Raw genomic sequence first — 13,494 nt, 5'->3', positions numbered from 1 at the left:
TTAAGTAATTTGCTTCTGCCATCAAGCAACAAAAGTCCTATTAAATCAAGTCACATCATGTCACATTCAAGTACACCAGAGATTAGAAGAAGCAAATTTCATGCCATTATTTATTTTTTATAACAGTAAACTAACTACTTACATCATATGATATCCCCCCCTTCATAGCAGGACATAATCTCAACAGAAAACTGTTAAATTAAAAATCTGTTTAACATGCGTAACTTTGATATGACAATATTTTAGAATAGTAAACAGTAAATATCACCTCTCTTAGAATTTATGAGGTACCATTACCTGTAGGATAATAAGGTAAGAGGCAGCTGTGTCCAAGTCCTGGGCCATTAAGCACTCTTCAAATAAGTCCTTTGGGTTTCCAACAGCAGCAAAAAGGTAATTCCACAGGGCATATTCTGTCTTCCTAGCACAATGAACAACTGTCTGCAGGAAAAGGGGGAACTCTGTAATGAACTTCGCCACAGTGGGAAGCAGAGGGTCGGGAATGGGTTCCCGCGAGGTAGCTTCTTCTTCCAGCACTTCATGAAGCATCAGTTCTAGTACGTGAGGAAAGTATGGTAATGTGGCACAGGAGTGGGCCAAAAGCAAGGCTTGTTCACCGAGGTTCCTAACCAAGAGCTGGCGTAAAATGTGATGGAGGTAGATCTGAGAGGTTCTCTCAACAATGCAGAAAGGAAAGAGAACCTCCAAGTGTTCTCTAGCACTGGTCTGAGTGTATAAACAGTCATAGAGCACAGTGTCATTAACAGCACCAAGAACCAAGGCATCTTCAAACAAAACAGCCAACGGGTATATGTTGATGTGGAAAGGCAGCATGATTCGTCTTGACAGAAAGGAATGCGGTTTTCGATGATCTCTGGGAAACAGGGGAAGCCAGACTTTCATACCTGCCCCACCACAGCTGAGCCACAGAGCCTCCAGTAAGTGGCGTTTCTGTTTGTTGACCCTGCAAGTAGTCCATACATTTTCAACAGACTGGGCTAGGACAACTGGAGCACAAAAAGGCAGCTATTAAAAAAAAAAAAAAAAAAATCAGAATTCATTATTACTTTTTTTTTTTTAACCCTCAGCACAGAAAAATTGAAAAATTCAGTCACTGATTTCTCTTCTTGTTGTTTTTTAAGAACTTTGTAATCATACTCTGCAAAAAAATGTAATGTTCCATAAACATACAGAATAGTTTTAGATAGACTAGAGATTTTCTGTCACTAGAGCACACCAAAACTTGCACAGGACCTTTATGCTTAAAATTTGTATCCTTCACTGCAATACCAGTATTAAAGTCAAGTAGTAAATAATTTAGTTAGACATTCACACAATTAAGCACCAACGTTTCACAGGTTCTTAGAGAACAAAAATAAAAATCACAGGAGTGGTGATTTACTTGCAGCTAACAACTCAGCCTGTACGTGTAGAAACTGCCTTGCATTATAGACCTTTTTTCTTCATGTCTGGACCACTCTCTTACACAACTTCTTCAGTCTCTCACAACATCTTTGAACCTGTATACAATATTCCACATATATTTACTCACATGCTTCTTTTGATTAGGATTGTTATCCTTATCACGTATCTGGGGTCCAGATCGATCCCTCTGCAACATGATGAGTTGTCCTGCTAAGTTTAGCATTATACTTTCAGCCTCACAAGCCTAAGGATAAAAGAGTATAATGCAAATTATTCAAGCTTTTTGAATGCATCATTTTGCCCATAACCACAATACAAACCCAGAATAAAAAGAACAAATTAACTGCACTGCGATACAGAGATTACAACAACCAAACTCAATTCAGGAGTCAGAAAAATCAAGCAGAACTGAGTACCTACAGATAGATTCATTTATGTAGTTCTTGTGCAAAGGAGTAAATACTCGAAGATTTCTGTTCACTAGACGCATTCCATATGTTTATTTGATTTGGGCTTTTTCCAACTATGCCTCTTGGCATGAGCAAGCTACCAGTATTTTAAGAAAAATAAACCTCTGTATTCTTATCAGTTCTGCCATGATATGATTGCCAGTATCTGACTGCAAAGACTAACACTGGTACACAAGCCAAAAAGAGTTTAGCCACACTTGTACAGCATCTTGAACTTTTAAAAGCTGCAGTAAGAGAAAAATCTTCCTAGTTAGGTATATCAAGAAAGCAAAGTATTCTTTCTAAGTATTCACTTCAGAACTGAAGTTTCATTTTCATTTTAACCCAAGTCACTGCAGCCAATACCATGCTGTGCATGAAGTTCAGTTTTAAGAAGCGTGGGCAGAGGGCCTGTATGGTAAGTTCACAGCATCTGGAGTTAAGGTCACCAACAGATAGCAGCACTGAAAAGGCTGACACACTCCACTGCATCAGACACATCGTTTTGTCTACAGTGCAGCGTCATATTCGGTGCCAACATTAATACTTTTCCTCTGATCAGAAGGATCAAACAAGTTTGAAGTTATGGGCTCTCAGAAAGAAAAGGGGTAACGTTCCATCTGAAGCTACATTTAAAATATGATTAGTGCTCTAAAAGTTTCAATAGCTTTTTCTCAAAATTAGGAAACACTGTAGGTCAGGTAGTTCAGTAGTAAGGACACTGTCTCACGGCAAGCCGGACTAGAAAACCACAAGCGTGTTGCCTTTTATGCCCTTGTCTAACATCACATCAAAGTCTCAGGACACATGTTCAGCACTGTGGGCCACTAAATGAGAACAAACTGAAGGTAGCAAGTGCAAACCTCCAGATTTTACATCTGTGCCATTACTTTCATATCTGCCAGTGGTACATGGAGAGACATAAGCACTTTCACCTGACTATGTGCCTGTGTCACAGAGAATGCAACTTCCAAACTATATCAAGGTAACTGCTCTGATGAGAAAATGTGCTGCATACTACAGCTACTCAAATAGTTAAGTTTAATTTGTTTACACCACAGACAACGAAAATGTAAGCACAGTGCCTTCAGTGGCCCAAATAATTTCCTGGAGTTAAAACAGGGCTTTGCCTTCACACCATAGTCATTGTTTGGCTGTTGGTCTATCTCCCAATGTAACAAGTGGGAGGGATTATTTTAATTTATTTTAGTGTAGTAGGAAATTGGCTAGAAGTAACCTTATACGGTCATATGCCACCTTCTCTTTTTTCCATTTATTCTTTGAGTAATGCACTCGTTGCAGCAAGAAAGGCACTTCTTAATGCCATGAATTGCCCTGGTGTCCAACTTTTAATACACAACAGAGAAACAGACACTTGACATAGGTTAAGTTTAATTTGTCCTCCAAGATTCGGCTCCAAGCTTCAAAAGATGACAAGAGAAGATATGAAATAGAAGTAAGACTTTAGAATTTATTTTCGCTGTCCCCTCAATTCACGCATACAGTGTCTACATAACAAGCATCAGAAAAAAAAAGTTTGCATTTTACCACATAGAAGAACCACTGATTTGCGATTCATTTATCAGCCAGACAACCTCTGAGGACTTAGCTAACAAATTCAGGCACCGATTCTTGTAAATTTTGAGCTCTATAGACCTGTTACCTGCTGAGGCATCTTCAAGGTGATGCCAGTCTCTGTCCTCACCGACGTCAACGTAACAGAAACTACAAGAAAAGGATGAGGAATGTACCGAGACATGGACACTTCTTGAAGAATTTGGATACTGGCAGTAGGGTTAGGACTGAAAGGAAAGATGACTACATTTAGCAATTTTTAAATAGTACTTAACATAAAATTAATATATTGAAGTAAACCTAATGAAAATAAACAACTTAAGTTTAGCAAATAGTTTACTCTACAGAACAAAATGACCTTCCTTTAACCAGGAATCCCACAGGCCCTCTACACAGAGTTACCAAATAAACCTAGGCTGGGCTACTTCATCTTGATAGTTTTGGGGAATACAGCTATGAGTGGATAGAAGACACCACTAGATACTTCAGAATAATACTCTAGTCACTGTTCAATGCGACAAGTCTAGGGTTTGGATTTTGTTGGAATTTTATTTGAAAAAATGTTGAAAATATTTTCCTCTGAAGTGGATCGACAGCTTGCTTTCTGCTACAGAAAGCTCCCTTCTTGCTGAAACCAAGATACTGTAATAGTAAGAAAAATCACCTGCTTAGGCACTTCAAAAACTATCTGGGAACCTTTCTCTCCTCTTTAGGTTCACTTATCTTAACTGTCTGACAGTATTGGGCTCTTATGTTGCTACTTCTTTCGCACCAAAATAGGTCCCCACAACCATACCACAGACCCAATTTTTCTCTCTTGAACAGCGCTACCCTGCTGCCACTCCCACAAATTCCTACTTCTAATGTTAGAAACATTCAAATATGTGGGTGCCTTTTAGTACTTTTTTCTTCTATTTACATTCATTTTTCAAGTTTCTATCAGCTAGAACATGTTCACACAGACAGCTGGAAACATGCCTATCTCAGTCACCACTTCCATATCTAATGTGCCTACTTGCATGTGCACAAGTGACAACACTCATGAACTACCACTTGTGCACACAGATAACAATCAGCCCTCTGTATTTTAAAAATCTGACTCTAAACTTTATATTATTTTAAGTATTTACTCAGCTTGAGAACAGATTTACAAGCATTAATACTGCAAAAGCATTTAAACAGTGACACTCACCCTTCAGGCCTTCTCTCAATACTGTAAAGGCAAATGGAACAATCTGCTCTGAACAATATTACGATGTCCCGGAAGACACTCAGTAGTAACGTGTCTGCTTGCACTTTGGTGATGTGTGCAAATGCATTGTCGAGATTAGACGTTCGCAGGTAGATTCTCAGCTACAAAGAAAATAAGTAGTTTGAATACAGGTTCTGTTTACCAACAAACTCCTAGTAATTCCACATTCGATCATTTTATTTTTTGTGGAATGGCTGTCCAATATATCCGGCAAGACACATTACTGGGTTTTTGTTTCATCAAGTGTTTTACCCGTTGCATTACATTACTGCATCTGAAGTGCTTAAAGAACAGTACAGCCAAACCTCCAGTACTGAACAACAAACTTAAGGAATGAGTTTTATTCCTTAGTTTTAAACAGCAAACAGTAAGCAAAGCTGTTCTGCTCATCCAATTTAAAACCTGCCAGAAGTGTGCCAAAATACCACAAAACAGGTTTAATGCCAACATGCAAAAATGTCATGAAGTTTTCAGAAGAATGAGTAGATTCATGGTAGTCAGCAGAAAATAATTTTTAGTAACAATAATAAATTTCTCTGCAAATAATTACTTACATATTAATAAAGAAGTTCTGATACTTAGGTAGCAAGCTTTTCAGATTTACAATACTACTATAGATCAGATATTCTAAGTGTGATTTATTTACTTTGAGGAAAAATACCTCACCTCTTCCTGATGATCATTTAAATTATAACATGCAAGAACAATAAAGTCATTCCACCATGCTAAGCCACCTGTTACCACCATATTTTGCTCCTGAAAAGAAAAATACAAGCAAATGACATATATATATGTATGGGGTGTTTTAATATACATATACACCAACGTACATTCTATGGGTGACTTCTGAAAACCATACTTGACCTCTATAAGCTTTATTGATAGTGGCAAGACAAACTATGTATATGAAGTTTCTGTTTAAAAAAACCCAAAGTACCAAACTTTGTGAAGGACAAACACCATCCGACAAAACACAGCTACACAGTTCCTTATGCTACTGGCGTCCCTGAACTCTCTCAAATTAACTTTCTACTTCTGCCCAGAATTTACAAGCTTGGCATCCAAAGCTATGTTTCAGACAAACTCTCAGATAAGACACATGGGACTAAGTGTCTGACTATGCACACTCAGATTTGTAAACCTTTTAATAATCAGACACAAATTATTGTGCCAAAGCCACAAGATAAGCATTTCAGCCATTTTATGAAAAACACATGCAAAACCAGCATCCTTATTCCCAAGTGCGTCTGCAGGTTGTTTACTTGGAAAACATACTTTTTTATTTCCACCAAGAATCACATATCGACAAATATGACCTCAATACAGCACCATAACCTCTCACCTGTGTAATGTTTCCAAATAGCTTCCATTTTTTGGTAAGCAAAGAATAATGTGCAAAACCAAACTTGCCAACAACAGCTACATTCTGTCCAAGCTTGTCAATAGCTGAAAACTGTTCGAAGAGAAAAAAAAACAGAACTTCAGAAGGGAACTTATTTAAATAATATATCCTATCCAAGTACATCACTACAAGGCAATATGCCAGAGTCGAAACTTGTAAAGTATCTTCATGTTATCTACTTTACTGCCAAACACATATTCTTCTTTCTGCAATTTAAAAAGTGATTTAATCTTCCACAGCTCATCCAAACCTAAGGGACAGTTATAAAATCCCAATACTTTTAAAGAGGCAAGAACATACTCTTAAAACAACTCACCCTTATAGGCCAGTTGCTCTCTAGATACGTACTATGAATCTAAAAAAAAGAGAAAACCGACACCACGTAACTATACCAAGCACCATTAGTGATTAACTATAACCTTCTAAAGAAACATGTACAACATCTATGTTTTTCCAAAACACTAGCTTAAAGGTTTTTAATGTTGGGATTTCTTTTTTAAAGACAATTACTTTCCCTGCCTCTCCCCCCCCGCCCCTGAAAGTTACTGAAGCCTAAATGTTAGCTTGTTTTTAATACAAGAAATACAGAAATGCATTAACAACATAAAACAACTAATACCATGTTAGAGATTAATAGTTAAAATTTGCTTTTTTCCCCCCTTACGTACTTCTCCTCCATCAGAACCTTTCCTGGGAACATACAAGTTTTGACAAACACAAATTCAGGAAGGACTTTGAGTGGTAGGACGAGATTTCTAATCCCATTGGAAATACAAACCAGCACATCCAAAAGCCATGTTATGAAAGCACTTGACTGGGATACGTCAAATTAAATCTTGATCCTGCATTCTTCATGTCACGTGGAATGATACAAATCCAGGTTGAAACGCTGTTCAAACACCCGTCCTTGGTCTGATACAAGGCAACAAGTGCTCGCATTACCCAGCTACTGCTGTTCTCATGGGAATGTTGCTCTCCACAGTAATTTCAATTGCGTTATACTCCTACACAGAATTCTCCCTCCTGCGCCAGTTCCAGAAGACAGAACAGCTACCTGGCCAGTTAACAGGGAAATTCAACAGTATCTAGAACCTGACATACGTGCCAAGAGTCAAATGCTGTTTTCTAATACCAATTCATGTGCTATTTGAAAAACAACATCTTGGAGGCCTTTTAAAAAACATTATTTAGAAAAATATCTACCAATTCAAGTGTGGAAGAAGACACGTTAGAATTACAGATTGTTAGGGAACAGACCACAGATTAAAATTTACTGATTTTTTCCTCTATATTGCAGCTAAAATGGAATCTGTCCCATTACCAGCCCTGGAAATAATTTCTTCTTTGCAAGCTTGATGCTGTGAAGTTTTAATTACATGTTTAAATAGATGCCATCTAAGACTGCTTGAATATACAGCCAAAGTACAAATGCTGTATTCATCTGTTGAATATTTTTAAAGCAATTTGCATAAAATAACAGAACCATTTTCTAAAGGATTTCTTGCATGTCACACTTATTCTCCCTTTCGAAGCACAGGAAGCTAATTTAACTATTCCTTCCAGAAGTTAAAAAGATATTCAGCTTTTTTTTTGAGCTAGGATGCAAACTCATAGCCACAAGACTAAGACAGCCAACATTCCTTTATCATTTGGCAATCAGAAAGAGCTGTACCAGGGGAAACCCAAGAGACAATAAATAGGCAATGACCTCATACTAGAGGAAAAGAGTATGGCAGAGAGTGAGAAGAACAGCTACAAATTCCAGTCCTACAAACTCTCACAAGCACAGATCACATATGGGCAACCCACGACAATTACCTGTACAACATGCCAATGCCTGTGTCCTAGTAAAGTGCTTAAACCCTGATAATCTAAACTGCCATCTGAAAATGGGCCTCTTTCCCTGCTAGGCTTATGTTCAGAGTGCACTGATGTATTTCTGGGACTCTGAGCCTGTGTTGCATCTCCGCAGTTCAAATACAAGCGATCTTCTCCTTGAAGGAGGACTTGTTCCTGGTTACTCTATATTAAAAACAAAACAAAAATCAACTTTGAACTACCATACAGAAAACAAAAGAAAACACATAATCAATATCTTAATGAGTTCTATGTAAACAATATGAAAACTAAGCGTTAAAGCAGTTTTCAGTTTTTGTATCACGACGTACTAGTAGGTTTTACATTACGGTATTGCTAGTAGGTTTTATGTTACAGTATTGCATAACATTATTTCCAAAGGACCATTTTAAAGGCCCTATGATAAAAATGGGAGACCAATCTAATGGCTGCAAAACAGACTTAAAACATGTTAAGAGAATAACTCAGAGGTCACCTGAAAACTGGAAAGATGCTCTAAAATAAGGATATTTATCCACACAAAACTTACCATACAAGGATTAACAGTGAGTGCACTCTTGATGAAATGAAACTGCAGAATACCAAACTGGTGAGCTTCATTATTTGCATCTCTTTCAGGTTTAATGTTTGAAGAATTCCCATCAATAACCCAGAGATGATACCCTTCTGATCCCCATGTCTGAATGCAAAAGAATAATAATAATAAAAACCTAAACCTAACACTATATAGTCTCAGAAAACAAGAATTACAGAACCTTACTGTAACTGATCTTATGATAGACATGAGCTTAGTGTTTGGTGTTCTAAAATGTATCATTATAGGAATCATAACTAACCCACAGCAGTAAAATCCACAAGAAACAGTAAGAATCTAGCTTGAATTCTTTTCTTCATTTAAAAATGTTGATTAAATGAAAACTAACTATGCAAGACACCCACGTAAGATTGTTTAGTTTGCAGCTTAAAGCAACTAACAAAAAAGACACAAGGATCAAGTATGTAAAAATACTGATCCTCAAAATTACATTAGTTGTTGTTCAACAGTATGAGAATTTCAATCTTTGTGCTTTTTTAAAAGATACATTGTATTGTCCTCACAAGTATGTACAATCACCTGGGATGCACGTTTAAATTTGTCAATCTTCATAGCAACTAGGCTATCAATAAATAAAATCATGGTTTAGAAGTATTGTACACAATTCATCACGGTTTGCAAAAGAGGCCTTGATTGTGTTTGATATTTGTCAACAAGTGACTAGACAGACTAGCAGGATTTAATGTTAATGAGTTTGTATTAAAACAGCAGCAGTTAAGTTTCTCTTGAGCTCATATTCATATTAAGTTAAGCTGCCTCAACAGCCAAAGATAAGACAGTAATTTTAGGGAAATATGTAAGTTTACAAATCATGGTGTTTTGTGCCTCATTGTACTCTGAAATACAGCACCAGTTTAAAAAAAAAAATATATATATGAGAATAAGGAAAACAAAAACTGTTCATTCTTAACATTAAAAGCAATGCCCAGAAAAGGCATGTCATGCACACTTCATGAATAGGACTATACATAAAAAAAACACCACATCAGTTCTCCCCTTTTCCCTCAATATAACTTTGGTGTTAGAAAGTTTAATAAAGAGATCTTATTCTTTGAAAGTAATAAAACTAAAGAAAGTCAGTTTGAAATTTTTAAAATCTGTTTTACTAAAAATAATTTTTAAAATTAACAACCTATTACAATATTTTTACATTCATATTACATTCATATTTACCATAGAACTGATCTTTAGAGGGTCCTTTTTGGCACCATCAGACTGATACCTTAAAAACAGAACAGAACAAGCTTGAGTTTGGAAATAACTTCATCAAAATAAGAAATTATCTTCATATCTTTGTACTGTCATATAGTACCATATTGAACCTCATCTCAAACTGTAAAGCCTGTTTGATCCATGACACTGCCTAAAAGGAAAAGCAATTATCAGACGTCTGGCATAAACTGATTGAATTGTGATTTCTGGATGTTAGCACATTTTCAGCAAGAATGTACTGGCACTGAGGGAATTTTAATATTTACCTGCTGAAAACTGCCTTTAGAGTAATTTGCTTTTATGGCTAAAAAGACCACTACAAAAGGAAAATAACACACTTTCATTTATATTCAAATGTTTCTCTCCTAAATTTTACTCAATTACTCCAACATCTAAGGAATTATAACAGAGAAAGGATTTTTAAAAGCTAATTCATTTATTTATTTTCTAATTAAATCCTTTTAATTAGAAAAATAAAAGTTTCTAATAAAACATTTCACAATTTCATTAAAGATACTCACGCAAAATCACCTCCTAAAGTACAGATAAGCTGAGCACCAAAAACACTCCATAAGGACAAGCCTCCACATTCCCAGGTCACCATCACAACACAGCTATCAGGTGACCATCTGATTAGTTTAACAGGTCCTGTTTTATTCCAAATATCTGTTTAAAAACAGACAATAAAAAAACATGTGAAAAACATCAAATATGCTTCAACTGCTTTCACTGTAAGAGAAGCAGCAAAAATATGTTAAAATAAACAATTGATTTTTCAATTAAACTCTTCGCCACCTCAAAATTAATAATCAACAAATGAAGAACTCACAATTCCTTTCCAGTACGTCTGGTTTCATGGTAAATTAAGAATACAAAGAAGCAGGCCAGAAAGACATCATGCCAGGATGCAACCATAAAATTCTGGTAAAGTTATTTTAGGATAAAATATTTTTATAGTCACCCTTGAAATTTCTTCCTTTGGAACTTAGCACAACTGTAAAACTCTGTTATTTACATATTTGATTTTTTTTGTTGAGACGTAATAGGTGCACACATTTTCAGCTGAAGATGCAATTTATCCACTCTATATGTTCCTCACTCTAACCCACAACACTCATGTGAAAAACTCCACTGAGCTTTTGTTCACTGCAGTTTAGGCAGAGTGCTGGATTACTCAATTTTTTTCTATACCCTACCTGTCAGTTGTTTCAAGTTAACTCACACTTCTATTATATTCATAATCAGTTTTCTCACATTTTCTCAGGTGGGTAATGGAAAAGTAACGCCAAGGCTACATGTGGGAACTCCTAAGATCTACAGCACTTAAAAAGGAACAATCATAAACAGCACTGCCTATGAACTACCTCAGATTCAGATTTAGTAAAAAAGAAAAAATAAAGCCTAAACAACTTCAGACACTCACATGTGAAACATATCCAAAAGTTAGTTACAAGCAAGCAGCTAAAGAATAAATGCATGATAGTGAATTACTACAAACATGCAAGATTAAATAGGAATCCCATCAGTGATAATGCAAACCACAAATAATTGTTTACTAGTCAAGGATAAAAATATTTTTTAATACCCTAAAAACAGCTGGAAAATTCTAGTAATAAAAGCAGCTCACCAGGATATTGTTTCGGTGTCAGCTCCAATTTGTGAGAAAACTGCATGGCACCAGTGGTGGTATCTATGGTATAAACCTGCACAGAGCCGCTGGAAGAGATTACACATGCTTTAGGCTACAGACCATTTACATTTCTCATCAGTTTCAAGAGGTTAATAAAAGCTGTTTTTTTCTCACTAATACCAAACTTATCAAGAACAGAAACATTGTGTCAAGTAACACTCAAAGAACTTTATGACACAAATGTATAAGATACTTTCCAGAAGGCAGCAGGGGACCCAAACCAGAAATACTGTAATAACCAATGCACTAGGACTACTTAGTACTCTGAAAATATGCAATCCACATATTTATGACTTCCAAATGCAATACAATCCATGAGGGAAGTCAGTATTCAATTGGTGCTCAAATTTCATCAGGAGTGTACTAATGCATACAAAAACGAATTAATTATAGTAACCATTCCTGTTTCAGGGGAAAACTACCAACACGCTGCATTATTACTACAACCGAGAATACTATTTCTTAAGAAGATAGTTGAAGACTAAACCACCTAGATCTGTTGAAATGCTCTAAAACACAAATTAAAAACAATCAAACCAAACACAAAACAAAATGAAAATGCAAACAAACAAAAAAAAAACCCAAAATAAACAGAAACTGAAACCCCAATTAATTAATTAATTAATTATAACACCAAACCTGCACTCTAGACCAGCTAAAGCAGTACGATACAGAACAAGCTCTCTGGAAGGAGCAGTAAGCATAAAACCACACACAAAAAAAGCACTCTTGCAACATGTAATTTTTAAATATTCACAGTTACTCAAACAGGCAACATTTTCCCTGACTAAATCAACACTTCACAGAACATTTTCTCAGTTGGGTGTGAAGTACTGATTCTTGTCAATATTAATAAAATTAACTGCTTAAAACTGGCTTTGAGATTAACTGGGAAAACAGCACTTTCCAATCCTTGCAACTGGCCCAGTCACCTTTTTATCTTTTTCCAGAGCTGAAGAGCAAGCATCAATTTCACTTGCAGTTCAAGCAGGCAATAATTTCTCTTCTTCCCTCCTACCTTCTTGACAGACTGATTACTCTCATCTTTACAGCTCTTGCAACACAACTTGGTAAGAAGAAACTAGTGCTTACACCCCAAAGTTTTTCAATGAAATCTCACCCCCCCCGCCTTGAACCAGCCTTACAAAACTTACTTGGCACATCCAAATGCCATTAGCCTGTATTTGTTATTCACTGCCACACAAGTTCCGTCAATCACATCTTGTGCCCAGACACCATGGAGCTGCTGCAAAGAAAGGAATCCACAGAATTTTTGGTTAAACAGGTCTTTTATTCATGACAGTCAGCTTCCATCCATGTGCTACCCATCTAATCCATATTACATATATGCCAGTTGACCTTCAACACCTCAGGAAATTTCTATTGCCAATGTCAATATTAACTGACAGGACTCAGGTAAACAAAATACAGTATGTAAAACTGGTTTCACTGTTCTTAACAAAAATTACAGGAAGATGCCAGTATGTAAGTAAACTGTTTATCAGAGTTCTGAATAACCAAAGTAAGTCAATACCCTGTAATGCAAGAACATACTTGATACAGCATAAGAATGAGTAGATAGTACTAAGGATGAAGACAAAATGTAAAGCAGGAAAATAAATTCCCATCTGCAACAGTAGATATTGTTAAGTATGTGAAGGAGTTTGGGACAGGTTAGGCAAATCTTTTGGGGATTTTTGTAATTAAAATAAAGAGACCTAATGACAAAATGTAGTATAGTTTGTAGGCTGAATTACAGATAAGAAAGTACCTAAGTTGAAAAAGATTCCTTTAGAACAAATTCTGAAGTACACTGTCACTATGAGAACTGTTAGACTTGATTACAGCTAAAAGACAGAAATAGCACCTATGATACTTTGCCACAGGAGAAACTACCTCCTATCACCCCCCTTATAACCAGCAACAGGAAGTCTGTTGCAAAGACACTAAGAAGACCTCAGAACCATAGTGACATTTTGAAAAAATAAGCAAAAATTAAAGCTACTATCAATTACGCTCAAAGTAGTTCAAATTATG

At 36.2% G+C, this 13,494-nt stretch overlaps 1 protein-coding gene across 4 annotated transcripts in view; it reads right to left on the bottom strand.

The window, feature by feature from the left end:
* The window catches only part of RIC1 (RIC1 homolog, RAB6A GEF complex partner 1), a 52,899-nt gene that overhangs the window by 7,450 nt on the left and 31,955 nt on the right, over positions 1-13,494 (bottom strand). For 3 of the 4 annotated variants that reach the window (XM_065046039.1, XM_005499772.4, XM_065046037.1), the window contains 13 exons: positions 12,612-12,703; positions 11,395-11,483; positions 10,289-10,433; positions 9,729-9,777; positions 8,490-8,639; positions 7,922-8,125; positions 6,420-6,458; positions 6,044-6,154; positions 5,368-5,457; positions 4,642-4,802; positions 3,538-3,676; positions 1,553-1,669; positions 298-1,026 (listed from right to left, as the gene is read on the bottom strand). In XM_065046039.1, coding sequence (XP_064902111.1) covers positions 298-1,026; positions 1,553-1,669; positions 3,538-3,676; positions 4,642-4,802; positions 5,368-5,457; positions 6,044-6,154; positions 6,420-6,458; positions 7,922-8,125; positions 8,490-8,639; positions 9,729-9,777; positions 10,289-10,433; positions 11,395-11,483; positions 12,612-12,703 — 2,115 coding nt within the window. The remainder of the gene's footprint in view (positions 1-297; positions 1,027-1,552; positions 1,670-3,537; positions 3,677-4,641; positions 4,803-5,367; positions 5,458-6,043; positions 6,155-6,419; positions 6,459-7,921; positions 8,126-8,489; positions 8,640-9,728; positions 9,778-10,288; positions 10,434-11,394; positions 11,484-12,611; positions 12,704-13,494) is intronic. The other variant, XM_065046038.1, reaches the window with a different exon arrangement.

The sequence above is a fragment of the Columba livia genome, chromosome Z (assembly GCF_036013475.1).
Source record: "Columba livia isolate bColLiv1 breed racing homer chromosome Z, bColLiv1.pat.W.v2, whole genome shotgun sequence".
NCBI lineage: Eukaryota > Metazoa > Chordata > Aves > Columbiformes > Columbidae > Columba > Columba livia.
Note: the sequence above shows the minus strand (reverse complement) of the source record. Positions and strands in the feature narration are given on the sequence as shown.